Source organism: Dreissena polymorpha, chromosome 15 (genome assembly GCF_020536995.1).
Source record: "Dreissena polymorpha isolate Duluth1 chromosome 15, UMN_Dpol_1.0, whole genome shotgun sequence".
Classification (NCBI taxonomy): Eukaryota; Metazoa; Mollusca; class Bivalvia; order Myida; family Dreissenidae; genus Dreissena; species Dreissena polymorpha.
This window is the reverse complement of record NC_068369.1, coordinates 31,197,945-31,225,102: the sequence shown is the minus strand read 5'-3', so window position 1 is coordinate 31,225,102 and position 27,158 is coordinate 31,197,945. Positions and strand designations below refer to the sequence as shown.

The following is a 27,158-nucleotide window of genomic DNA, read 5'->3' as shown; positions in this document are numbered from 1 at the left end:
TACCATGTGTTGACTTATACAACCCTTCAAACACTCCTTATATTCCTTGTGTAATGCGACAATTTAACGATTGATCTATCCGTACTTACCTTGTGTTGACTTATACAACCCTACAAACACTCCTAATATTCCGTGTGTAATGCTATACATTTAACGACTGATTTATCCGTACTTACTATGTGTTGACTTATACAACCCTACAAACACTCCTAATATTCCTTGTGTAATGCGATACATTTAACGACTGATTTATCCGTACTTACCATGTGTTGACTTATACAACCCTACAAACACTCCTAATATTCCTTGTGTAATGCGACAATTTAACGATTGATCTATCCGTACTTACCTTGTGTTGACTTATACAACCCTATAAACACTCCTAATATTCCTTGTGTAATGCGATACATTTAACGACTGATTTATCCATACTTACCATGTGTTGACTTATACAACACTACAAACACTCCTAATATTCCTTGTGTAATGCGATACATTTAACGACTGATTTATCCATACTTACCATGTGTTGACTTATACAACCCTACAAACACTCCTAATATTCCTTGTGTAATGCGATACATTTAACGACTGATTTATCCATACTTACCATGTGTTGACTTATACAACCCTACAAACACTCCTAATATTCCTTGTGTAATGCGATACATTTAACGACTGATTTATCCATACTTACCATGTGTTGACTTATACAACCCTACAAACACTCCTAATAGTCCTTGTGTAATGCGACAATTTAACGATTGATCTATCCGTACTTACCTTGTGTTTACTTATACAACCCTACAAACACTCCTAATATTCCTTTTGTAATGCGATACATTTAACGACTGATTTATCCGTACTTACCATTTGTTGACTTATACAACACTATGAACACTACTAATATTCCTGACCAGCTCATATTGTCACCGTCACATTGATCTGTAATGAAGTAAAGTTGCATTTGATAACGTACCACTTCATGTATTTTACAAAGTGTTTTCGGTATTGACAATACTCGCCCACTTCAGAGTATCATATCATAACACCATAATTTAAATATGAATCTCCGACTCAAGTAGAAGTTATAACATGTTTTATATTACTTGAAACACAACATTACATGTTTAATATATCGCCAAGAGTATGTATGACATCAGTGAAATGTGTGTGGACATTTACAAATTACTGATATAGTTAACAATTGCAAATATGATTGTGAGCAAAAATTGAGTTGGAACTAACTATCAAATGTACCAGTATGACTATTCTAAAAAAATCTATATTTAACTAGGAAGTTAAATCCCTAACACACACAATATAAACAATAATTGTTACAAGTATTACAAACAGTCAAAACGCAATTGAGTGTAAATGTAATAATTATCACCATTAGGATATATTTCTGTGGAAACCCTGTGAAACATACCCGTTAAATAGTCTGTACAACATAAACGTTTAACAGTTTGTGAAACATATACTTTAAACAGTTTGTGAAAAGCATATACATACACGTTTCATTCTCTGTAAAACCTTTATGTCTGGTAGTCTGTCAACATACACGATTAACAGTTTGTGCAGCATAAATGTTAACACTCGATTAACTGAACTGTAGCCATTTTTTCACATACTACAAATCTGTGAAATACATAAGTTTATTAATCTATGCAACGTACACGTTGATCACTCTGTGCGGTAGGCGATCAACGGAATTAGAATATAAACGATGAATAAACCCTCTAAAGCATATTGCAACATTTGTATATAGCACATATTCAAATATGTGTATTAATATATATTTCCAATATTGTAGTATATATTTTGCAATAATCAAGTTACATACATAACACAAATAGTGTGACACCGGAAATTATAAGTCTTTCCGTTAAAATTCGGACTATTCCGGGATATATCCCTTCTTAGGGAGCGTTCTAAGTCACTTCGAAACATACTTGAATAGGTATTATTATTTACACCATAATTAACTTACGTTGTATGGGATATACAACCTCATTCATTTAATACCATACGTATGGTATTAAGTTACTGAGGGTGTATATCCCACACACCGTCAGTTACTAACGGTGTAACGATTATATCTCAACCGACTACTCGATTACTCGTGTAGTATGGAAATTACTCGGGGTGTATGGAAAAAACTCCATTGGTACGTGACCGCTCTCAGCCAGTCGGATTAGGTCATTCTAGTAGGAGGTGAGATATTGTTCTATTTTTTCCATTGATGGGGTAAACTGGGTGGATCATTTGATTTAAAACAAGTAGGGCGGCTTCGCGATCAATTTTCGATGTGTTTTGTCTATTTTATATTTTACAGCTAGGAAGATAGGTACTGAATACATTCACACGGCGTTCTACTATTTCTACTATTTGTATTTGCTATCCCGCGTCTTGGTTAGATTTTCTTATTGCTTCATTCCGTGACCATATCTTAGGCAATAAATGTACAAACTCATGGGTCATAACAGAACAATCTTAAAAAGCTTTATTTGGCTGATTCTAGATATGTGTTTATAATTGATCAATTGTATGAAACAATCCTTTCCGTTGGTGTCACGACTAATGCTGTTCACAGGTATGTTACGCTGTATGAAACTATATGCATAACAAGTACGAAGATGACTATTCACGAGTTTGTCTACCTGGTCACGGGACAATTTAAGTACCTTAGTCTTCAAAAATTATTAAAAAATACTTCGCTAACAAAGGTTTTTACGATGACTAAAATCGTTCATTGTGATGAGGATAAATACTATCTGAATGTTTTTTTATTGTGTGCATTAACATGTACAGAATGTTGGGTTTTATTTAAATTTGCTGAATATATTATTCATTCACATAATTTTCTAGAATTGTTGTTAAACTGATGAAATTACAGTTGAAACTTTTTGCATTTCTTGTATTTGTCATTGAGTGTAAACTATTTCAGGTAAATTATATATTGTTTACCAGCAAAGATGTATGAATATTTACAATGATGCTGATAGCTTTGATACTTCAAATTGAAAACCTCTTTACAGCGGCATATTCGAAACATGATATTGTATGTAATCTTCTGTATCGCCCCCTTCACTTACACCCCTTATTAATTGACAGTCGTATTTTTCCGTTTTGCTGCTCTCAAAATATATTGTTTTATGCATACAGGCACCTAAATGTCCCCCACTACAAAAGCCTGATACAAGAAATGTTTGTAGTACTGATTGCACATAATTGTTTCGTCTGTTAGAGTCAGGTTGTGTTCACCACTTAACAATCTGTACTTATATCCTTGTAAAACATACTAATTATTATTCATTATAAGCGTGTGTTAATGAGAAGTTTCTACATAAGAACGCTCTAAGAATTTAATATGGTGACACTGTGTGTTAATATTGAGAATAACGTATTGTTAAACATATATTTAACGAGATGATTGATCAATTACTTTTCGGAAATCCCTCAAGCATACACAAGTTCTGTTTGAGTTTTTGAAACTCCATGGTATGACTTACACTTGATCAAAACTCTCTTATCACGATATTACGGCCCATTCACTTTGTTAAAAAACGTCCTTGTTGCAATAAATACAGTAGGAATTTGTCGTCCGCTTATATCCCGTATTTAATTGTTGGTTTATTCGTCGCTTCCCATACATAGAGGCAATTGTAGTAATTTAAAGATGTATACCAATACAACTATATTCATAATAACATCAACTCCAACTTGTCTAAACAAATATGCACCAGTATATCCGTTTAACATTGAATACGTCAAACTACAGTTGATAGTGAATACTTTATGGTTACGCATCAATAAATCATTATATGTGAAAATGTAAACGAGTAATGAATTATAATTACTTTTTATAACGTTATTTTAGTTGATTAATGGCCCTTATCAATACCATGAACTGTCAGGTTATTGCCTTGATTTGAACATGCCATTTTCACCTCGGCGCCCAGGCTGAATTCCCGTAAAAAAACATCATATGAGTTTTGTCGGTGGACAATGTACCGGATAGGTAGGGTTCCTCCGGGAAAACCGGCTGCTGACCATAATAAACTACCATACCATAATTTAAAATGTTTCATTAACAACTAGAAATATCTGGACATAGAAGATATATTTCGAAATTCGTACCAAACTTGTGTGGGACTGGTAATTTAATTAGATACGAGTGCTTATGAAGCCCTAGACGTTGAGGGACCTCAGAAACTTCGATATACACACGAACATTTCAGTAACAAATCAACAAAGCTAATAGACAGTATAATTATTTTGTATAAACCCACCATAACGTTACACCACTGTAATCTTTACCTCCGTTTACGGCGTAAGACACTAGTTAATGAATGTGCTATAAAACAATTCATTTACCCTTTACTGTTTCCGTAGCCAGTATGAAAACACACACACATTTGTAAAGGAACATTATCTTCGGTTGTTAACGGCCCTAAATATTTAATGTGACTGAATGAGGGAGTGAACTCTGTCCGACTACGCAGTGGTACAGTAAATAGTGCATGTATCTAAGGAAGGGTTTACTTGCAGCACAACTAGCAAACTTGCATTAAAACAGCTTATTGTCATATTTGTGTCAGTTGCATAAAATCGGCTGGGTTAAACATCCAGATGTGTGAGTAAGCAGTAGATGTTAAACATGATGTAATAACTTAATATGCAGTCGTATAAAAGTCCTAGAATAATAACTCAACTTAATAACAATACTTGTTATACACAATTCCATTATTTGGTCATTTTTATTTTTCTGTTTTATGTTATATCTCTTTTGACTTAACAGTTGTCACCGCTGTTGTCAATGGACTGTTTAAGACCAGGTTGATCAGTAGAAGATAATGCTTAATATCACTGGGAGATCCTTTATTTTAAGGCCTAACATTAACACATGACCTTTATCAGACGGTGAAACAAAAAAACAATTTAACATAATCTTAATGTGTCAATTATGCCATAAGTATGTAAACAGTTTTTACAAAAACATTTCAAGGTGAGGCTGTAAAAAATAACGACATATGTGATAGCTGCAATACGTGTTTTTACTCAGACAAATGTCCTATCCAACTAAATGTAAATGCCAACGGTATAGAGATGATCAGTCATTTTAATGCAATAATTGTGTTGTTTTACTATTACGCGTAGTTTTGAGTAAAGAACAACAATATTAATAGTTTAAAAGACAACCTATTAAAACACACATGAATCCAGCAACACTGATTGCGTATCTTACAACAAATACAGGAGATATGAACTCTTAAACAAACGCAATCGCTCCGAGAACCTGCTTAATTGCTAATGGCAAACATGCTAAGCATGTTATACTCCACCATCGAGGACGACGTAATGTACTAGTTCGCATATATCGGTCATTTGTTTTGTCACGAGGTCTTATGAAACTGTGAACAACATCAAACAGTTTCATCTGATACATTTACTACAATGTATTCCGCTTGAGTGTAATAAGGGGAAGGTCCTTAATTGTTAATTCAACGGGATATTATACAATTACAGTATCGTGCTGAAAACGAGTTAAATTCCATTGACTATGCTTTATACACCACATTCTTTTGATTTGAACTATGTTTGTTTGATATAAAAATGTACAATGTTGAATCAGTTAAATGCTAATAGGACCTCTAAATTCATGCCGCAAACAAATGTTGGATTACTGTTGTTGAGCACGAAGGGAGATAATCATAACGCTAAGATCGTAAGAAGAGACAGTTGTTCGACAGAGAAATTTATATTGAGTGCCGACTGATAAAGTTATCCATACATTATATAGAGTTAGATTTCGCAACTAATCATATGAATAAAGACGTTATGAAAGCATTGATTACAATTTCTTTTGTATTGTTTTGCGGGGTTATGTATAAACACTTATGTAGTAGTAACGCAGTTGGGCTGTCGGTCTTTGGGTCTATTGTTCTTTTCAACATTTATATTTGCAAATTAAAGTACTAATTTCGTATAGGTTCAAGTTATAACATCTTTTTGATTTTTTGTTTAACTGAAATAATGGTTTCAAGATGGTGAGGTAGTTTTCGTATTATCCACATTTAAAAGCTCGACGTATTTTCGTACATAGTTTCCAGACCAATCTCTCAAACTTGTTAACAATGTGAACTATTTTGGCACACGTGTTTCACGTCATACATACAGTTTCAGTTTATTTTACAAAACTCTAAATGTGTGTGGGGGGGATTTTCAATAACACAATTATCAAACAACATGGTAACCATATGTTATCCCATGAGAGATAGTAATCAGGGTGCAGGATCACGTGACTGCGTGGGGGTTCACAATCAACAGATGCTTGATGTAAACACACCGGTATGCAGTACTTTTCTTCAAATAACTTTTTGAAACAATTTTTCTTAAGAACTTTAACTAGTGCATAGAAGACAGGTGTGATGACGATTAATGAAATATGAAATACATCAGAATTACTTTATTGAATAAACCTGTGTTCTTTGCCAAATATTCGATGTGTAACGCGCTCCTGTTGGCGGTTGTGACGTATTTAATGATTAGTTCTTACATCTTATGAAATCGGCCAAAATTGCAAGGCAAATTGTATTGTATGCACAACATATAAATGTAAATGTAAAAGTTCACAACGGTGTGTTTATATTTTGTTCAGCCTGTGTGTAAACAGCATTGATCCTGCACACTGTTAATGCAAGCTTTGCAGACTAATTACATACGAATAAGTCAGATTATGTTAATTATTTAACTAAATTCGTTATGATATCATTTAATGCAAATATGTTCATTAATTACAAACCATAGCGATCAAAACGCTTAACACTATAACCGCTATGGTTAGTAACCCATGTAGAAACTGACTTGTATTAAAAGATGTCACACCTACAGAGTTGTATATACACATCATATTGACAATATGTTGTCTGAACCAACAAGGCCTTGCCACAAAATGAAAGTCAAATGATTTAAACATATAATTATATAATTATATATAGTAATGTAATAAATAACCTCTTCCCTGAAACTTATGTCCTAGCGGTCCTCTATATTATATTACTATTATATGTTAATATTTTCGTTTAACTAATACTTCTGAATAATAAACATGATATGCTTGGTGTTGAACTAATTTATAAAATATTATTTATTAAAGTAACTAATTGATTTGAAACAAAAAGTATCTGATATTTGATATTTGAAAAGCGACATCAGATAGTGGTCCCTTACGAAGTTTGTTCTAATATACCACTTAGTACCTAAAGGTAATTATTAAAATATATAGTCCATTAGCAAGATAACTTAAAGTGTTTATTCTCTCCAGCAACAATCTTTAAGCACGACATGTGTGCTATGAAACAATGTTCAATAATATTTTACCAAGTATGCCCAAACCATGTTCCATGGATCACCATAGGTCAACCCAAACTAAAAGGTTTTGTATTTTGTATACGACATTGCATAGAGGGGCTCTATACAGTTTGTCAAAATCATTTCTTAGGGGTAATAACTGGCTACATCAAGGGAAAGCATAGTTAATATAAACTTTCTCGGAAAATAACTCGGACAGGCATGTTCTTCTCTCAAAGAACAACAACAACATTACACACGTTTGCGATATAACACTATTGTTTACCTCTTTTTTGCTCAACGTATGCAATGTCTCGCTGGTATTGTATAACATTTTATTATACATGCAATTTGTCACTAGCCTAAAAAATACTAGCGGAGGAAGACATTGTTTCATATCATAACTATCATTCTGGGGTTTCATTATTTCTACATTTAATTTTAGATGATGTAAAACGAGTGTTATCGTCTGTAATTGACGATCACAACCTAAACGCAGTGTTCTATCTTACTATAGGTAGCAGTTCGTTTGAACATCAGTAGTGTGTGCATAATACTTATTTTTTAGTGCAAAGAACTGCTCGTTTACGTGATAATTTTGAAATGCTATGTTCGCTCGTCGTTGTAAGACTAAACACTTTCAATTGTATGCACTGTACATTGTTATGTTCTCAAACTTGTTGAACTATGTTCGTTTCTGTTAGGAGTATCTGCTTGGCAATACATTACATTTGCAAAGAGTGAAATAATACAACATTCAAGAAAAAAGATGTACACTGTTAAATATCGCTCTTGATAAAAAATGAATGCAGATAAAGTACCGAACGTAGAAAAATGTCCGTGCGCTTGGCCAAAACGGGCATAACAGTGTTAACATATATGAACATAGGGGTCTTACTATTTTTGCCAAAATACTTGAGTTTCGGTAAATATTTAGATCCTTACAACGTGTCACTGTGATTGTCCTCATTTTGTGTAGCAATTCAACGCAGATTTAATCTTACCAATTATATAATGAAGTATATCACACATATCATTGAGATTTTATCCTTGGATTTTCTGAATCCATAATTTATGAAATCGTTTTTGATGTTTTCGCAAACATTTAATTGTTTTTGGTATTTTTATATTTGGCTTGTTTGAAATTTAGTAGTCTTGTTTGCCATACATATCATTTTCCGCCTAAGGGATTGCTTTATCTCAAAACATTTTCCTCAAAAATAACATACATATTTAACCCTAAATCGAACATAACTAAGATCACGTTTAACTAGTCGTAAACGAAATAGTCATTAGATAGTAAGATGCGATTGTAATAGAGAATAAACCTGTTTGATTCTGATGAAAAATACATTACCCATTGAACTTGTGACAAGGTTCTAAATATCACACTAACAGCAAGATGTTTGGAAGAAGGCATGTTTTTGGAGAGCTGCGTTATGCCGGTGGCCATATCTGCATTTTGGTCCAATAGTTTCTTCGGAGCAATCTTACCTTATATGTTATTGTAAGTCTAATTTTACACACGACATTTTGCTCTTGAACTACAATAGTTTACTTTTAAAATATAACAAGGGTCATTTATGAAATTAATATCGTGTGTTTGTGTTCTTTAAAAAACCGTTGTAGTTACGCAGACTGGAAGTTTAACTTGATGCATAGCCACTAGACATTGGTTTGCATGTTTTTCTTTCGATTCAAATTCTCGTCAATGAGTACAGATATGCGTTTTTAAAATGTACACTTCTACATTTTTGTCCGAAAACATGTGCGTATATTGTACATGTAATGTCAAAGATGTCTGTGTATAGTGTATTAGTAAAGGAGGAATAAGATAATATACTATGTTCTTTCTCAGAGTTTCAAGTTCACATCATTAGTATGTACGCGTGCTAATATAATGACACGTCTTAATTGACTAATGTGTTACAAAATGAAATATTGGTGTGTGCAAACAGCAATATATTCAGTCACATTGTTAATATATTATATATTAATGCGTCACCATATGAAGAGCAGTTTGTAATATATATTTATTTCCGATACATACAAATAATGAATACAATTTATAGGTAAGTCCTCATCAAAATTAATCAAAACAATAAATCATGCTGACGTGATCTTGTATTCAGTATTCCCTAATGGTATAATGCGTTTATCGCATTGTATTGTCAAATTACCTTTTTATTGATTTCACAAGACACTATATTGTGTCAATGTGACCGTATATGAACCCAATAAATCATTCGCATTGGTACAATTACCTATATTTTAAATGAAACCAAACTCATATAAAACACTATATCATGCCGATGCGTACAACTATTAAGCTTAACTGAGTAAGATATAATTCTCTGAAATATTATTACCGACAACTGATATATAACCAACATATAATTACATAGACTTATCATGAAATATATATATTGCCCAATTAACAACATATTTAGTGTAACTGACATTATAATCCGTAATAAGATCTGAATATGTACATGTAGTCGGTTTGCTAATGATAGTGATTGTCTTATGAAATGCAACATGTTTATGTGTAAGGTATTCTTGTCAAATGTCACGCACTCATCTTATGTTTGAATAAATCATAATGGTGTCATATTTTAGAGGTTGTAAGCTGTAGAGCTTCTTTCGCCACTAGGACACAAAACATGACAATGTTCGACAGGCGCGTCGTTTGTTCTTGTACTCAGCCCTCAAACCGGTTTTAACAACTAATGGTTTTCATTTAGCTTTCGAATGCGGCGATGCCAGGCACACTAATGCTATGTTTATATTCGGTGTCTTCTCAAAATTAAAGAAGATCAGAACAATTATTTATTTCCTGATATTTTTTCTGAGTTTAAGTGTTTGCTATAAAAGTAAGGCATACTAATAATATAGAGTTTCGGGAGTTGAATTATTGTATATATTCATTGTTTAAAACAATGTTTTACTGAATAACTTTTCAATATGGTTAACGGTTAGAATGTCAGAATTACTAATATATTTACATGTTAAATTAATTGCTCAAATGTATGTACGTATGTTTCATAAACTGACATATTGACTTATTTACAGGTAACATCAGCATGGTATTTTGTCTGACTGAATCTTTATAAGAATAGTTTCACCTAATATTTGGAGCTATCAGGTCCGTACGTAATGTCGTCATGAAGACGCGGATATGACATGTACATAAAAAGTTAATTACACTCATGCTTGGATTGATGTAATTGTAAAGTGACATATTAACTTTTTATAAGATCACATAGGCATGATATAGTGTCTTATAGATTGTTTAGAAGTATGTTTTTTACAAAATATATTGTACGCATCGTACCATGACAAAAAAGTGTGCAGTAAAACACGTATAATACAATTGTCATGATGTATCGCCCAGTTGGATCAATATACTGACTGTATCACTTTTTATTTTCACCGATGAAGGTCTGGTATAATGACAGGTTGACCTAGCATAACATTACAATCACGGTCAATACATATTTTTGGAAACAACAATGTTAAATTTGTTCAATCAATATTCAAAGTGTTCAATGTAATAATTGGCAGATTGCTCGAAACCATTTTATATATGTTGAACCAGATTTTAAAACATATATTTACGTCGATTTATCCCAAATGGTAAATGTTTGCATTCGATTATTTAATGCAGTAGAAGAAACAGTAGTAGAAGTATCGGTGAAAGAAGTAATATAAGTTAGAATAGTAGTAGTAGTTAGAGTAGCAGTAATATAATTATGAGTAGAATAATTGCAATAATTTGTCATTAGATCGATATGTGCTTACCATTTTCAATAACATATGCGATGAACCGATGTATGGCAATGACGTGTTTTCAAGATTGTCATAACAAATTTAATCCGTTTGATGAAACTGTATTCCGTTTAGGTACGCATCAATGTGTTTAGTTCGTTATCTATATCGCGTGCGTCCAACGTATGCGTTTAAGCCAGCACCGAACATAAAGTCGATATTGATAACATGTATTTTATGATACCTCTTAATTCCCGAAATGCACGATAGTAATGTGTGGAGGATGGGCGTAGTTTAATAACTATACAAACTTGCTAATGGCGCGTTTTAATGTTTGATTTTTTCTTTACTTCGCGAGATCACATTGTCGACAAGATCAACATGTTTTTACTCTTAAGAAACGTGTAAAGGCTGTGTGAATTTGTCATTAAATACTAAGCAGTATATTTATGAAAATGAAAGGTAGTAAATAAGAAAACAATATACCAGTGGTAGAAGACGGTATAATTGAAAGATGAAAGCTGGTATATAAGCCAATAAATCAGTGTGCATATTTTACTGTGTGATCATGTACTAAATACATGATGGCAATACGCGAATACAAAACATATCAATACCACTTATCGCGATCACAGTTTGTGTTCTTATAGTATTCACGTGTCATTAATATATATATACCACTTATCGCGATCACAGTTTGTGTTCTAATAGTATTCACGTGTCATTAATATATATACCACGTATCGCGATCACAGTTTGTGTTCTTATAGTATTCACGTGGCATTAGCTTTAAATTGGGTATAACTAGAAACAAAAGGGACATGCCGTTACTCTAAATTTGCGTTTAAATACAATTTTCGACAGAATATTCATTCAGTGATTCTTATTTAAAGTGCTCATTTAAACATACTGCATACATTTAATCATACATTTTGCAAGAACTCTTAGCGTATCATATTACTTACACGGTAATCGGTCACTAGTTCGTATCCATAGATATTACCGATCGCTATACTGCTCTTAAAACTATAAGATTGGCAGTCTTTGAATTCAGGCCTTAACTGTAGATTCTTGGAAACATGTTAAGTCATTTATCTTATGCATCGGCCATACATACTATGGGCGATAGACATGAGTATGTTAAAATCACCATACTAGTATGTTTAATGCGTCTTTTTATACTAGGAACATGCTTGTTTTCCGTGGTTGTTAAATTAATTTTAAAAACGTTTAATTTGTGTAATATTAGTCAACATTTTCAAGGGCAACCCTGGTATTATAGTAGTCAGAATTGCATTTGTCATTTGTTTCACGTTCAATACCCTTATCCCTTTCTATATTATAATTGCGAGCTTTGCCGTCAGCACAATCAATACTTATGCCCAGTACAGAGTAGTTGGCATTTTGTCCATTTCTGTCAACCAGGTCTTCATAGCTTTGCTCAGGTGCATTGTCAAACGTGTGCTTGCCAGTATTAGAATTCGATGTAGTCTTCGAACAAGGTAATACTTGTCTAAAAAACAACTTTATTATATTAGCAATTATTGAATTACAATCACAATCTTTATATTATTGTGTATGATCTTACAGCGTGTTTACTTTATTGTTTTTTTAGTAATACATGTAAAAACAATAACGCATGAACAAGATTTGAAATAGCAGAGTACGGATTATATGCCTCGAGTGTATCCGATAAGTATAATCATTGTTTGCATTGATTATTTGTGATTCAAATGCAATTTTTCCGCCCACCGGTTGTTCTTTGTCTGCTCCAAGTTTGCAGGGCAATATTCCCTTGATATAATTTTAATTATATCATATTTTATTTAAAGAAGACTAAATGTGCAAATCTACTCCCATACGCAGGAGATCATTTGTATGAACAACCATTGGTTCGTATGATTATTTGCCAATCAAATACTGTTCCAAAACACTTAATTGTTTGACATGACATCTTATAAGATGGCCATTTTTGCATTTTATCATAACGTAACTCTGATATCGGCCCGATAAAAAGGATCACTTTCATGTTTTATCTCAGGACACTACGAATTTAAAGCAGACAATGTTGTTTTCGCTCTCAGTTTATTGTTAAGTTCTCCTTTTCGGTAGAAGTGGTTCCGATTCAATTAAATAATAAGATTTGTATATGTATTATCATTTTGACACATACAGCAACGAAACAGTAAACAAACAAATCACAACGATTTTTACAAATGTTTTGCATGAATCGGCAAGTTTTCAGGACGTCGCATCAAAGAGCATACACAATATGTTTTAAAGCTAAGGTGCGAATATATTTTATTTAAGTATCATTTTTAAAATGGTATAATGGTATGATAGACATATTAAACAGATTTGTGTTATTGTTTTTTATGAAGTTGCTTATGTATGATGTATGGGCGAGGTTCTCTTTGATAATTATAGCAAATGTAGGGGATTTAAGTAAAAAACTATCAATTAATAATTTGTTTTATTTAATATCATCGTTGCTCCTTAGCCTTATTGCAACTGTTTGATTGCAATGAGGTATATATCTTTTGCTTCGCACATTACTGTAAACACTTTTAGTTTGTTTAAATATAATACCATTTTAGCAATTGATATGCACTGTTAATTGGCATATTACACAAATTATACAGTTAAATTTGGTCAGATAAGCATATATTCAATTCTTAAATATATATGAGTTCCTGATGATTTATTGGATTCGTTAAACGACTGCCTAAATTATAAAGGTTTGAATCATGTACCTATGTAAAAACAAACCTTTTCATGAGAACGATTATAGCAATTGTGGCCCCAACTATACAAATGACTGCAACTGAAATGCCGATTCCTATGCCCATGGCTTTGGATTCTGTGGATTCTGAAAATATAAATATTGAATTAATGTAAAGCAACCCACCACAGGTTACAATAATGCATGTGCTGTTTAAAATGTAAGTAACTTATATTATTAAAAACAAAACATCGATAATAACCGCAGGTAACGACAGAAGGGCTTACTTTGTATATTTTCATTACTGGTTGATGACTGTATGAGTGTCGATTGATGACTTGTAGTACTGCTATGGATAGGGTTATTATTATTTTTACTTGAAGACAATTAATGATAAATAAAGTGTGCTTTAATTTTAAAATGATATAGTCTGAAAGTGTATATTTTGGGAAAATACTTTTTTTTATAATTTACCTTCGGTAAGATTAATTGTCGTTGACAAGTTAAACGTTGGTGTTGTTGTTGCGACTGGTGCTGAAATGGGCAGTTGTAGCCTTATTTTGAGGATTTGAATGAAAACTGACAGCATATACATTCATAACAGTGCACGTTTAACGGTGAACAGTGAATGGATATGTTTCAAATCCATCTTCTCTGCCACTGTTATATACTGTCATAGGCAAATCTGTATATAACAATTGGTCATTTAAGACACCTCGAGTACTGCTTGTTTTCAAGAAAACGTAAAATGTTAAATTTAATGAAGATCACACAGTGTAACACGTTTCTCAATTTGAACAATCAATGCGACGGAAACAGGGAGTGTTTTATGTAACTTATATTCGGCTTTACAAAATTTTGGTTTCAAGTACAACGAATTATGCGATATGGTATCCAAAGTGTTCATCCAACCAGGAAGATGTTTATAATAAGTTAAGATATCGTAAGAAAACATATTTAAAACACCCTCATAAAGATCGGATTAACGAACCATGTAAGTTGTAGACTGTTAACACTGATTCAGTATATCAATAAAAAGACATATGTCCTAAACCCCTGGCGGAACTGTTTTCCAATTAACCAGAAGCAATATTAAACACAGCTTTAATATCAATAAATAAAATTCTTAATTATTTGACATGTTTTATAAATTACACCTTTGTACAAAAAATCGTAACTCATCTATAGGACGTTGAAGCAACAACATTATTTCTAACATAAGGTTGTATTCAATTGTCCCCAAGTGAATACATACAACTATATTGCATTATATCACACATTGCATATATTCGTTTTTAAATCATGTCTCTACTCAACTATGGAGGAACATCTTATGTTTGTCCAGTCCGTCCATCAAATTGTCCATGCGTTTGTAAGTAAATCCGCCCTCACATTATGTGTGCATATAATATCGTAAGAACTTTTGAGTTGTTCTTTGTCTGCATGCTGGTAAGGCATTATGAAAACAAGAAGTTGCGTGTAGTATGTTAAAGGTCATGCTCATAAGTATGTCGCTTCCAAAGTAAATTCAACTTTAACAGCGTGTACAGCTAAGGTGAAGGGAAACCAATGTGTTTTGATTCAAATGCAAACATCAATGTCACTAAACATTTCATAAATAATCATAAGAGTTTCTGATCAAAAATTTAACTTTAAACTGATACATTATTTAAATAGTTTGTTTTTCCAATTCTTCTTTAATTGTAAAAATAGTGTTGTATAGGACTTATTATGCAAAGTTGTGTGCAAATCATGCCACTTAATTATAAGATATACGTACTCGCTGTACAAAGACTGCTTCTATTCCCGCTTCCTTCGAAATAGATTTGTCCACTATTTGTCGAGAATGAATATGTCCGTTCTTCAGGTATTGTAATAAAATCTACACAGAAATACAACATCAAAATAGTTTTTATGTATACGAATATAGATTGCATTTTGACAAATCAACATAAAATAAGTGCTAAAACCCTTCACTTATTCAAAATAAATACGGTTTCATTAGCATCTATTGTGTTATTGTTGATGCAGGTAATACGTGCATACTGGCGTATACACTTTTACGTTTTAGATTTGCATTCCGATGTTTGTGTGCGTGTGCTAGTAATTGCTCTTCTTCTGTGCTACTTATACAAATCAAACTTATTACTACATACACATTTACGTTGGAACAAATTTGACCATAACATGTATATAAATAAACCGTTTAAACATTGAGTAAATGTATTGTTCAACTACCAATGTTCATGTGCTGTTTCCTTTCAAGATTAATTTATTGACGCTAGTTTGTCGTTTTGCGTTAGGCGTTTTGATTAGTGTATTATTTAGGGAAAATGAAATTAACATTTTCCAAGTTATTGTGTGTACCTCTATCGTCTGCCATCAGCACTGTGTGTGTTCGGATGACGCCTGTCCAATGAGGTTGATTAAAATCATTAATAAATTTTCCTTTAAATATGCTGTTTAGTGTCGCTGGCAAAGTTTTGTTGGACAAACATCCTTTATTTGCTCCCACCCATGATGACCAGAACGTGCTCATGCTGTAAGCGACCCACTGGCCGTCTAGAGAGAATATAAACATAAAATAAACTTTATATCGTTTTCAAAATAATTTCTAAATTTGAATGAATGAACACAGAATGAGAAACACAATGTTACCCGTCGACAAAAACACAAATATAACATCCAGCGGTTAATACAAATACGAAAATCATAATTTTATCAGATCATTAAAAATCTGCATTTGTGTTCGTAATATGTTAAATATTCAATATGTATATATTTAAAAAAGACAAGACGTTAACACGGAAATAATGTGCACAACTAGTGTTGTATGCTTACAGCAAAAGCGGCATATTTCTAAATATATATCGCCATACATTGAAAAAATGCATATGTTCTCAGTTGATCCATATAATTCATAGTAATAATGATATGGCTATTATAGTTTTCAGAACACTTTATACAACGCTACGTCGGGAGTCAAAGCTCTTAAAGGAAAATACACAACCATTCAGTACCATTTGATACACTTCGCATTGGTAAAGCTTATCAAATTAACCTGTTAACGACCAATACAAACAAGTTGTTTCACATTCATTTCATTCCTGCGCACCTAAAAATGTTTTTCAGCTACAACTCATTCATATGATATCACCTTCCCATTAATGTCATTGAGTATATACATTTAATTGGAGTATACATACCAGTTAAAACAAGTATACATAATGAGGAAGGAGGGAAGGGGGCTTGTTTATGACCTAAAAAATAGGCTTTATTTTCTGCTATGGCGGGTCGCAGCCTTAATCCCATGCTTTACATTTACCTTCACATAAAGTTAATTTAGCTGTGTAAGTTTAAGCAAAGTTTAACATTAGTTAATGGAATATGTATAATTTCGTTGAACTAAAATACAGAGGGCCATACATTTGCAAAAGCTGGTCGCATATTTGCGAATAACTACACTTACGCTCATTATGCTGTAAAAGCATTTTATTATCTAATTATGTATGGTAGTATCAATGGCATGTAAATTATATGGCATACTTTTAAAATACATGCTTTGTTTGCATATGTCATACCTTAACGTCTGATGTGAAATTCGATTGAATAGAATAAAAGGCACACTAGCATTGCAAATATTGACGAGGGACACGAACAATACAATACAATATTTTCTTTTAGGAAATTCGTACCTGATTTCTTAATACTGCAAAGAAGTTTATGACTTCCACCATCTCTACAAGTCTGCCATTTGAAAGGCAATGTCAAAGCACGAAATATCAAACAATTTAAATTTGGAACATCTTCGCTCGTGTTAGAAACTGAAATAAAAACAAAACAAACAATTAACCTCCGCAAACTCGAAATACAAAATGCAACACAAGATAAAGGCGATGGTCAATTATGCAGTAGTATTATCAGGGGTCAAGAGAATCAAAATGGATCTTAAAATCCCCATAAACACTCACAATCGACGAACATTCGTAACATATATCGTAAAATAACGTTAACACATAAAAAATCAGTGTTTCTTATAGCAATAGCCAAAATGTCCATGGCAATGTCATTCACGAGCGAACGCGCGGACCAAATATAAAGCACAGACAAGTGCGTTCCAAAATAATAAAAAAAAGATTTCAGATTTATTTCTCCTAAGGAAATATATCCGTTAAAAAAGGATTCACATTTGTTTTATTAAAACATATACAGTTTGTGTATCGTTTCAGGCATTAGCTCAAAACATATAATGAACATTTACTGTTAAATAAAAAAGTTATATAGCATGAATTATTCTAGATACCAGTTTTTAATTTATTTATAAAAGTAATTGACCCGTGTGTCGTTAAACAATAACAAATTAATAAATGTTTTGAAAATATTTACTTTCTTCTTTTTTACGATGTCTGTATATATACTATGAAATCACAAAATGAGAGCAATACAAATGTTATTATATACAGTTGTTAAAGCTGTAAATGCTCGCTCTCATAGCCGAAACATTCTTATCAAGTCTTTGACTAGAATGTTAGTAAAACAATACTTAGTTTGTATGTGGTATACGTTGTAAATATATTACAGGTGTCAACGGTCCTTAGAACTCACATTGCACCCAAAGACATGTTACTGATCTGATCTGCGAGTTTGATGTTTGTATAATCAAAGAGACGTCTGACTGAGTTTTAAGTTCCCCTTATAACATATTTACCGAGACATTATTAGGAAACAGTATTCCAACCAAGGTCAAACATTAGCACAACAGAAGATGTCTTCGGGTGGTTATTTATAAGAGAGTATGGTATACATGTTTTCCATAATAGCATACTAAGAACACTGCATCGCATGAAGATTGTTTGATGGGACTGATAAAATGTGTAAAAACAATTGTAATAATAATTGTTCTGAGAAAGTTTCTTGATGATTAGGTCAAACTAAGAGGTCTTGCCTGGTAGCCATCTTTAGTTTAGTCTTATAGGAGAAAAGATCGACCTATTGGCAGCCGCGCTCTGGACGTACTGGATCAAAAGATACCACAACATATTCTAATTCATAACAGCCAGTTTAATTTGGCAAACAATTTGACTTTTCAAGTTGACCTCCAGACAGAGTGTTTAATTCCACGTGAATAAGTGTATAACGCAGCCTAGTAATTGTTTTGAATGACGGAATGTTCATGCAAATGCACAAGGTGATTGACAAATAATGTGACCTAAAGAGTGTTTATAAGAACAAAATCGACACGGCCAGGCCATTGCACACATAGTACGATAAGAAAAACCTTGTGTTGATTAACTTAGTGTTTTTGTTTCACATTTTGTGCTATTGCTTTGTGCTATAATCATCGAGTTACAGAAATAGCATGGGTATCAAATGGAAGGTCAAGTAATGTTCTTCGTAAAACTATATAATATAAAGTCATTGAATATCATATTGGAATACTTTAATTTAATTACAAACTTACTTCGTCTTTAATACACCATCATCGTTCAATACTTCTTCTCATCATAACTATCATCATCATTATATATAATCATCATCAACACAAATTCATTGGTGTCACTTACATAGATGTAATTGCTATCAAAATGATAATGAATCAATTTCTTTTTCAATGGACCGAAACAATGTTCAAACCTAACCTGGTTGAGATATTGTTACACCTATTATCTGAGACAGTTTTGTGACGATTAGACTTACACGTGAATGTGGTGTTTAAACGATTACCCTAAAGCCATATTGTGAAAACTCCCCAGCCTTCTGGCGGTCAAATGGCTTGTGCGATAGATGAAGGCTTCGAATTCGTTTGATTTTTCATAAGAACTAATGGCAGCAAGATTCACGAACGTGTACGCATGTTAACACGACTACTTCACTGAAGCAATATGAGAAACACTGCCATTTGTTCAACTGATCGGAACCATTTGCAAACACAGTCGATATATCTTTAGAACACATGTTTTGAGCAAGTTTTATACCAGGTTGACTTTAATATTACTTTAAATATGTTCACAGGTTTTCGTAAGAATTCTACTGAAAGATGGAGTTCAAGGTCTCAGTTTAGAAATATAAGTAAACCTGCCGCAATCCATTTGCTGCCATGATTTAAACGGGCCGGAATCAGTTTCATACTCGATTAAGAAATGATAACAAGTTCATACGCATCTGTCAATCATTTTTGTTAATCGTGAATTCACAAGGTTCAGAATAGTCATTTACGAAACAACTGACCTACTCCCTGGTTGCATTTATTTTCGAATGACATGATCCACATTAAGGCTAGTTTTAGACATAATTGGAGATGTTCTGATCGAGTTCCATAATGATCAAGCAAACAATATATTTATTAGTGTTAACAAGGTTTTACTATAGCCCAATATGGAAAACTCCCCCACCCCACTTCACAAGCACTTGCTGCCTTGTTTTTCAACTAACAAACAGCATTTGTAAGTAGAAAAATACATCATTACAAACCATTTTTGACCAGATCTTAAAAATATTCCACGAATAGTGTGACTTCTAGAGTGTCCACAACGTTTCACTATATCAATATAAGGAAATTTAAGGAAAACTTGTTTTTCAACAAAACAGAACCGTTTTCTAACTCGATCGAGATATATTTATAACACATTTTTAAACAAGTTGTATTACGATTCGAAAAAACATTCGTCTCCTTAATTTGTGGTTTTACGAAAGAGTTTATTATATACATTATACAAAAAAATATCCACAACCACCATTAGCGTATAGTTGGCAGACATGAAGAGGACAGTATTACATACAAAATCTGGCAATATTTAGCAAAATAAGTAGCCTCTACACCTATAAGTTCGAGCACCTTAAACTTCAAAGGCATATATTCCATGAATACATTATTAGACAATAACTAAACTTGATATATTCTTTAATATTCATCTTTTGTTTAACAAATAACGAGTGAGATATGTTTGTTTTCAGATAATAATAATAATGTTGCGTACCTTTAAACATTCATGAACATCGTATTCTTCGTCACACGGAATTACCCTATAAGATCGTGATACGATTTTTATGACGTCACAGCGAGGCCCTGGGATGTGTTTATAATAACTAATATATGTTTGTGTGAATATGTGTTTATTTGTATTAAATATGTGTTGTTTAAGATTTAATTTCGTTAATAAATTGTATTTAACAGAATGGTTTAAACAAAACTGGTCTTCATAAAAAAGAAATACGAACTGTGATAACTGTATTCAGAGGTCTAGATAAAGTGTATTTTCTAGCGGAAAATAGCTAAATAAAATTCTATTCACAATGGGGGCATACAAATCTGTCACCCCTTCTAATGACAGTTGTTTTGTGACAAAATCCACAATGAACGTAGTGAGAACATTTATCGTAATAAGCCCAGGCCAGGATCTTAACGTATTGTCTCGAGTCATCATTGGGGGGGGGGGGGGGTAAAATTGTCCGCATACACAGCGTACTTAAATTGTATTGTAATGCAAAGTACTCATAACAGAGAGCAAACTACAAATTCGAGACGGGCCTCCAAGGGAAACTACCATTGCAACATTTTACGATCAAAACATTGACAGACATGGCCGCGTCCGTCTGGTGAAAGATTGTATACATTGTCTATGGGAACAAGGTCAGAAAAACGGACAATTTATATCATATTTATTTATTTTGTTCTCATGAGTTTTGTTACAAAAGTATACAGTTTTCGGGCACTTGCGTTCGAACGTTGTTTAGAAGTTTACGTCATAAAAAAATACACGATCTTATAGGGCTGTACGAAGTTATAGGAATAGAGGATATACATAATATGATTTTAATGGTTTTTTACTTAAGTAGTGAATAGTTTTGACCCACGGCTTGACTTGATCAATCTTTTAAGATGACTTATATTTCATGTCTTTGACAACATACCAACATTTTGATTGAGGAGTAGAAGAATTTTTAAACTGATCATGCTAAACTAGTCTATCAATAGTAGTAAACCCCTTAGGCCTTGCCGGTTTTTTACTAAGGAGCATAACCAAACTTATCTTCAAAAACGACCATCGTGATGTAATATACGAAATAGAAAAGCTTAGCGACATGTGGTTTCAGATAAACATACTTTTAAGTTTTTTATTATAAGCAAAAATAAAAAATCTGATCCGATGGACGGGGCAGTTATGTGATTTTTATTAACTAACAGTGTATATGATAACTGCACGATATGCACAATATATATTAAATATATAACCATTTCGGTTCAACGCAGAATATTTTAAAGCATTGCGCAGTCTTTTTAATTGAAATGTAAACCCAAGTTCACGATGTAAACAATAACTGTTCATGGCTACTACATGATGTTTCATACCAACTCAAATATCTGGGCATTTCGTTTCAGAGAAAAGTGTCTATGTTATCCAGGGGTGGTTGCCAGTTTTGAAAATAGGGACATGATTTTAAACATCTAAGTTGTGTACCGCCATATGATGTTACATGCATTATATACACTGTCTTTCCCACGCGTTATTTTCGAGATTTGTATAAATGTATTGAATATATAAATATATACATATTTATTTCATGTTACCCAATTAAAGTGGGCCGTTACGACCACAGGGCTATGATTTTAACCCAATAAGTAGATGCCCTCTTTCGAATATGACATGTCATATATGACAATCTGATCCTTGGTGTTTCAGAGAAAACACTGTTTCATTACTTTGCTTTATAAGTCTTTATAAATCGTGTGATCTCTGGGGTGTAAACAGTTTTGACCCATGGGGCAAGAATTAAATATACGAGGTTACACCATAAGTCCATACATCCATAATCCTTGCGATTTAAGAAGAACATAATGTAAATATAAAATTGTTTAAAACATTGTTATCTCTGACGACATATCTATGAAGCGGACGGGAGCGATGTGTTTGACTTAGAAAAATATCACGAAATGGCTATTAATGTAGTGTTATTTAAAATCAACCAACACTTTCGAAGAATTTGTCGTTATAATGGAGCGTTTACGTTGACTATAACAAGTTTTCCGCCATCCTAATATTTCAGAAAAAATAGTGCGACAATTAATTGCGTATACATTACTTCAAAGGACACACTTATATTTCAAAATAAAGTTACCTTTTGTTTTCTTGTAGATTGCAAAGTTATCTGTATTATGCTTTCCACAAATAAAGTCTTGGTCACATACGTCTGTGCAGGATTGGGCTGTCATGTCATCGCTGCTGCCGATACACAGGCATATAACACCCTTGAACAAATAAATGTGTTACATGTATTTAAGTGACCATCACACAATAACTTATATAAGCATTTGAATTGGAGTTGAAATGAACAGATTGTCAGCATAAAACGTGTTCTGTATCATAATAAAATGTTTCTAGAAACTCACTTTTTACACAAGATGTTGCACAGGCATCAAACATATTAAAGCGGGTATATACGATTTTTTATATGTGTTTAATTGTAATATATTGATAAAATATGTTACAATAACACAGAATAGGCAAGAAAAATTATACATTAAAGCCGAATTTCATAAAATGCAGCAAAGACAAATTAGCGCCCCGAGCCGATAGTGACGTACATATTTTCCTACAATAACCGAAGCATTCGTCTTTGTATTAGGATCGGAGATAGTGTTCGTGTGTCGTATGAATAGATATCGTTGAAAGGAATTCAAATAAACCGTTAAACTAAGTTTAGATGCACATCGTACATGTATGGTATACATGCTGGCGAATTCGGCTGTACAGCCGTTTTCAATTTCAGAATTAAATATCTGGCTTATTTCGCATTTTTCGACATATGTTCTTCTTAACTTTTATTTTAATTTATATTGAAATATATATATAATAAGTTTTTTACACAGTTTATATCAATTCATAAATATTTGACAAAATCGTATATACCCGCTTTAACAATTATATAAATTAAATATCATTAGCATGTTCCGGATAATACATCAATAAGACTAGAATACCGCTGGTATGATTATGCGTTTGCGTTTTGTACACATTGACGATTATTATTTGTTATATAAATTCCTTATCTGGTAAATTTTCATAATACTATATAAACTAATTTTCCAATAATTTATTAAAGTTCATCATCACACTTTAACCCTTTAAACCCGAATGATTGATATTTAATTTCACTTAATAAAATACTATAATGCCTACTTGTATACTTGGGCTGTCCTTTTTCACACCGAATATGTTTCCTTTGCACTTCAAATTGCAGTCACCGATGTTGTTCAATAATTGTGTTTCGACTGGATTTGACACTTGTAAGCAACCTAAAATAGCCATACTTGCTAAATTAACACATCGTATTGTTTTATAAATCACAATTATAGCTTATATAAAAACAAACATAACACATTACCACTGTACAATCACAATATAACAAAATTTTGATACATGTCACGTTTGACAAAATGTTGAATTAATTGTTATCTAATATATGTGAATTGTTCTTTACCTAAGTATTCAAACGCCACACTGGCATTGATGTACCCAATCCAAACGCCATCTGAAGAAATATTCAATTGACTCAAATGTTGTTTGTCAATTTGCCAACCATCTTGTTGCGTGTACGTGAGATCGGGAACGGCCATTTCGCAACTCGCATGGTTCCAGTCTGTCGTTTCATTGGATATCGTGTACTCGGTACCTTTAAATGTTATGACGGCTTATCTTATTGTCATTTCTCACTTATATAATAACGCTTACTATCTTGTTAATTCCCTATTTGTACTGACATATAAATGGTGAGAGTAAAAACACTTTGATTAGTGAAATATAATTCTAAATAGAAATATTTGAATATATTTTATGAAGTGAGAACACAATGTATTTGCAATATTTGTTCTATCAAAATATCACTTTACCAATGCCCATGAACAACATTAATATACATGTGTTTATATTAAATACTTTTAATATCCGCCATACTATTAAACTTAAAACGATAAATTTCTGCAAATTATCGGACTTATGGTCAATGAAGTGTTTGTACCCGTTAGGAAAATATTTGTTCTTCAACATTCGTGATATATTCTTCGATGATTTACAAATGGTAACACACATGGTATCTATAATAACAATACAACGAACTGGCTGCAGTTGTTTTCCCATTATCAAATATGTGCCGATTATAACAAGATGAATGGTGTAGAAGTGTATTTATGTGACAAAACAGTATGTTCATACCATTATAAACGTACATGATTAGCAATTATTCAGTAGCGGTTTGCTTCAAACGTTGAATATATCTGCGTTTTTGTCTTTGCAATATGATAACATGAATTATTTAAAAAATATTTAAGTTGCTATGTCAATCAAATACCGCCTCTTTGGTTCTAAATAACGGATAAATATAAGCAAATTGAACAGTTAGCGAGAGGTATCGATTTCAAAACAAAACATATAAAAATATGTTATTCTAGAGAATGTTCAATCTGACTTATTTAATTATTTGAAACTGCTAAAAATGTCGCCAATACTTCAATGCGGTCACATACACTATTAACAAAGAAAACTTGCATCTATTTTTTGCAAGAATAAATACTAACAAGACCATGTAAAATCAAATGCGTATGCCTTAGTTAAAAAAAATGATTGACTTAGGAAGGAAAACATCCGGAGAAGTGTTATTTAAATTGATATCATCTTATTCATTTAACAACAATATACCATGTTGATAAGAAACTAAAATACTAAACTTATGTTGCATGTGCGTGTCTTTATTATGTCTCGTTAACGCCCGTTGTTTAATTAGGGTATTTGACTTCAAGAAAGACATCGTGTACCTTCTTTATCACACAATATATATATTTTTATTTTTAAGAACTTTTTGACATCAATTCGTCTAGAAGTTGTAATTGATTCCAACTAACTACGTTGCATGAAATATCGGTTAAATTAATAGGTAGTGCATTTTGTCAAAACATGTAATTCATAGCGAACAAACAAACTTTTTTTATTTAGCATGACCAAATATAGCGATAAAACTTTTAAACGGTACGTCACAAATAGTAGATTTAGTTAACATTACAATATACAATAGATAAATTAGATGTCTACAATTTTTATGTGAAATGCTGATATATTGGTTATATAATGTGATCGTATATTTTGTATACTTATAAAATAAACAATATTTAAGGAGATCATCCTTGTGGTTTTCAAATGCCTTCTTTATAATGCCGCACAAACAAATCAGTGTTGCAATATGGCAGAACAATACATAGAGCAAGCTCGTACACAAATGTATTAAGTGTTTATACTTTCATAATTAAATCCTTACTCCTACATTTAGTTTCAGAATTTGTTCTAAATCTCCTGTGTGGATTTAAGCTGCACCAACAGTCCAGGTTAGTTTCAGGCAGACGTTGGTTAAAATAATCAAATCAATCAAAGCAAGATTGTGCACTTAAAGCAGATGTGAGTAAACCCATCATAAATGGTTATAAAGCTTTCTATGCTTGTTTTCAATTCATAACTGTGAACATTTGTATTACTGTTTTACATAATTAATTAATTTGCACATAACTAATATATATATTTCTTTACCGGAACGTCATGGTAGTATGCACGCCTCATCAAAGTAATGAAGCGTTTCAAACAGTTTCGTCACATAATGTTTACCTCTTGACAGCAATAGCGGCAAAAATATGATGCCATACAATTTTTACCTAGGAATAAGCAATCCATCTTTGGTAGTTTATGTAATGTAAATAATTAATTGCTCTGCAAAATATATTCAATCCAAATGTGTCTGATGATGATAATGATGATGATGACGACGACGACGATATATTGCTTAAAACGTATTCATCTCTAACACAATTATAACATTTGATTAGTTAAAACACGTCATTCCTCTTTTTCGGGCACTTGATTTTCGGATATTATCTATGTAGCAAAAGAGTTTCATTGGGTTGTCTAATTGTTGGACACCTTGGTTGTCATCCTTATCACATGCAAATAGCGGTTCCTACTTAATGTGTGCATCAATAAACAAGTTTCTACATGATGTGAACACTCGGAACGATGGTTCTTACGTTATTTAAATTTGATATTAAGTGTTTGATTTATAAATTGCCTTTTTTCAAGCAAAAACGGAAGAGGTTGCTATGTTTTCACTCATATGTATTGCGTTATGTGTAAGAAAGCACACATACGAACACGCTCGAGAGAACATGCTCATAGATATGAATAGATATATTGATATCACGCTTAATCACGATGCTTTTGCAGGAAGCAGGACTAATCAAAGATAACACCGGATTTGTATCTTCAAACGAAAAATA

At 32.5% G+C, this 27,158-nt stretch overlaps 1 protein-coding gene and 1 long non-coding RNA gene across 9 annotated transcripts in view; both read right to left on the bottom strand.

The window, feature by feature from the left end:
• The window catches only part of LOC127861221 (uncharacterized), a 361,489-nt gene that overhangs the window by 327,764 nt on the left and 6,567 nt on the right, over positions 1-27,158 (bottom strand). For all 8 annotated transcript variants that reach the window (XR_008040136.1, XR_008040137.1, XR_008040138.1 and 5 more), the window contains exons 2-3: positions 24,326-24,517; positions 24,025-24,140 (exon numbers count right to left, since the gene is read on the bottom strand). Coding sequence is in view for 5 of the 8 variants with exons in the window: in XM_052399629.1 (XP_052255589.1) it covers positions 24,025-24,140; positions 24,326-24,517 (308 nt within the window). In the remaining 3 variants the exon portion in view is untranslated. The remainder of the gene's footprint in view (positions 1-24,024; positions 24,141-24,325; positions 24,518-27,158) is intronic.
• Positions 11,544-14,212, bottom strand: LOC127861236 (uncharacterized). Its single transcript, XR_008040142.1, has 3 exons — positions 14,134-14,212; positions 13,894-13,993; positions 11,544-12,637 (listed from the first exon to the last, which is right to left on the bottom strand). It is a non-coding gene; the product is annotated as an uncharacterized LOC127861236 (long non-coding RNA).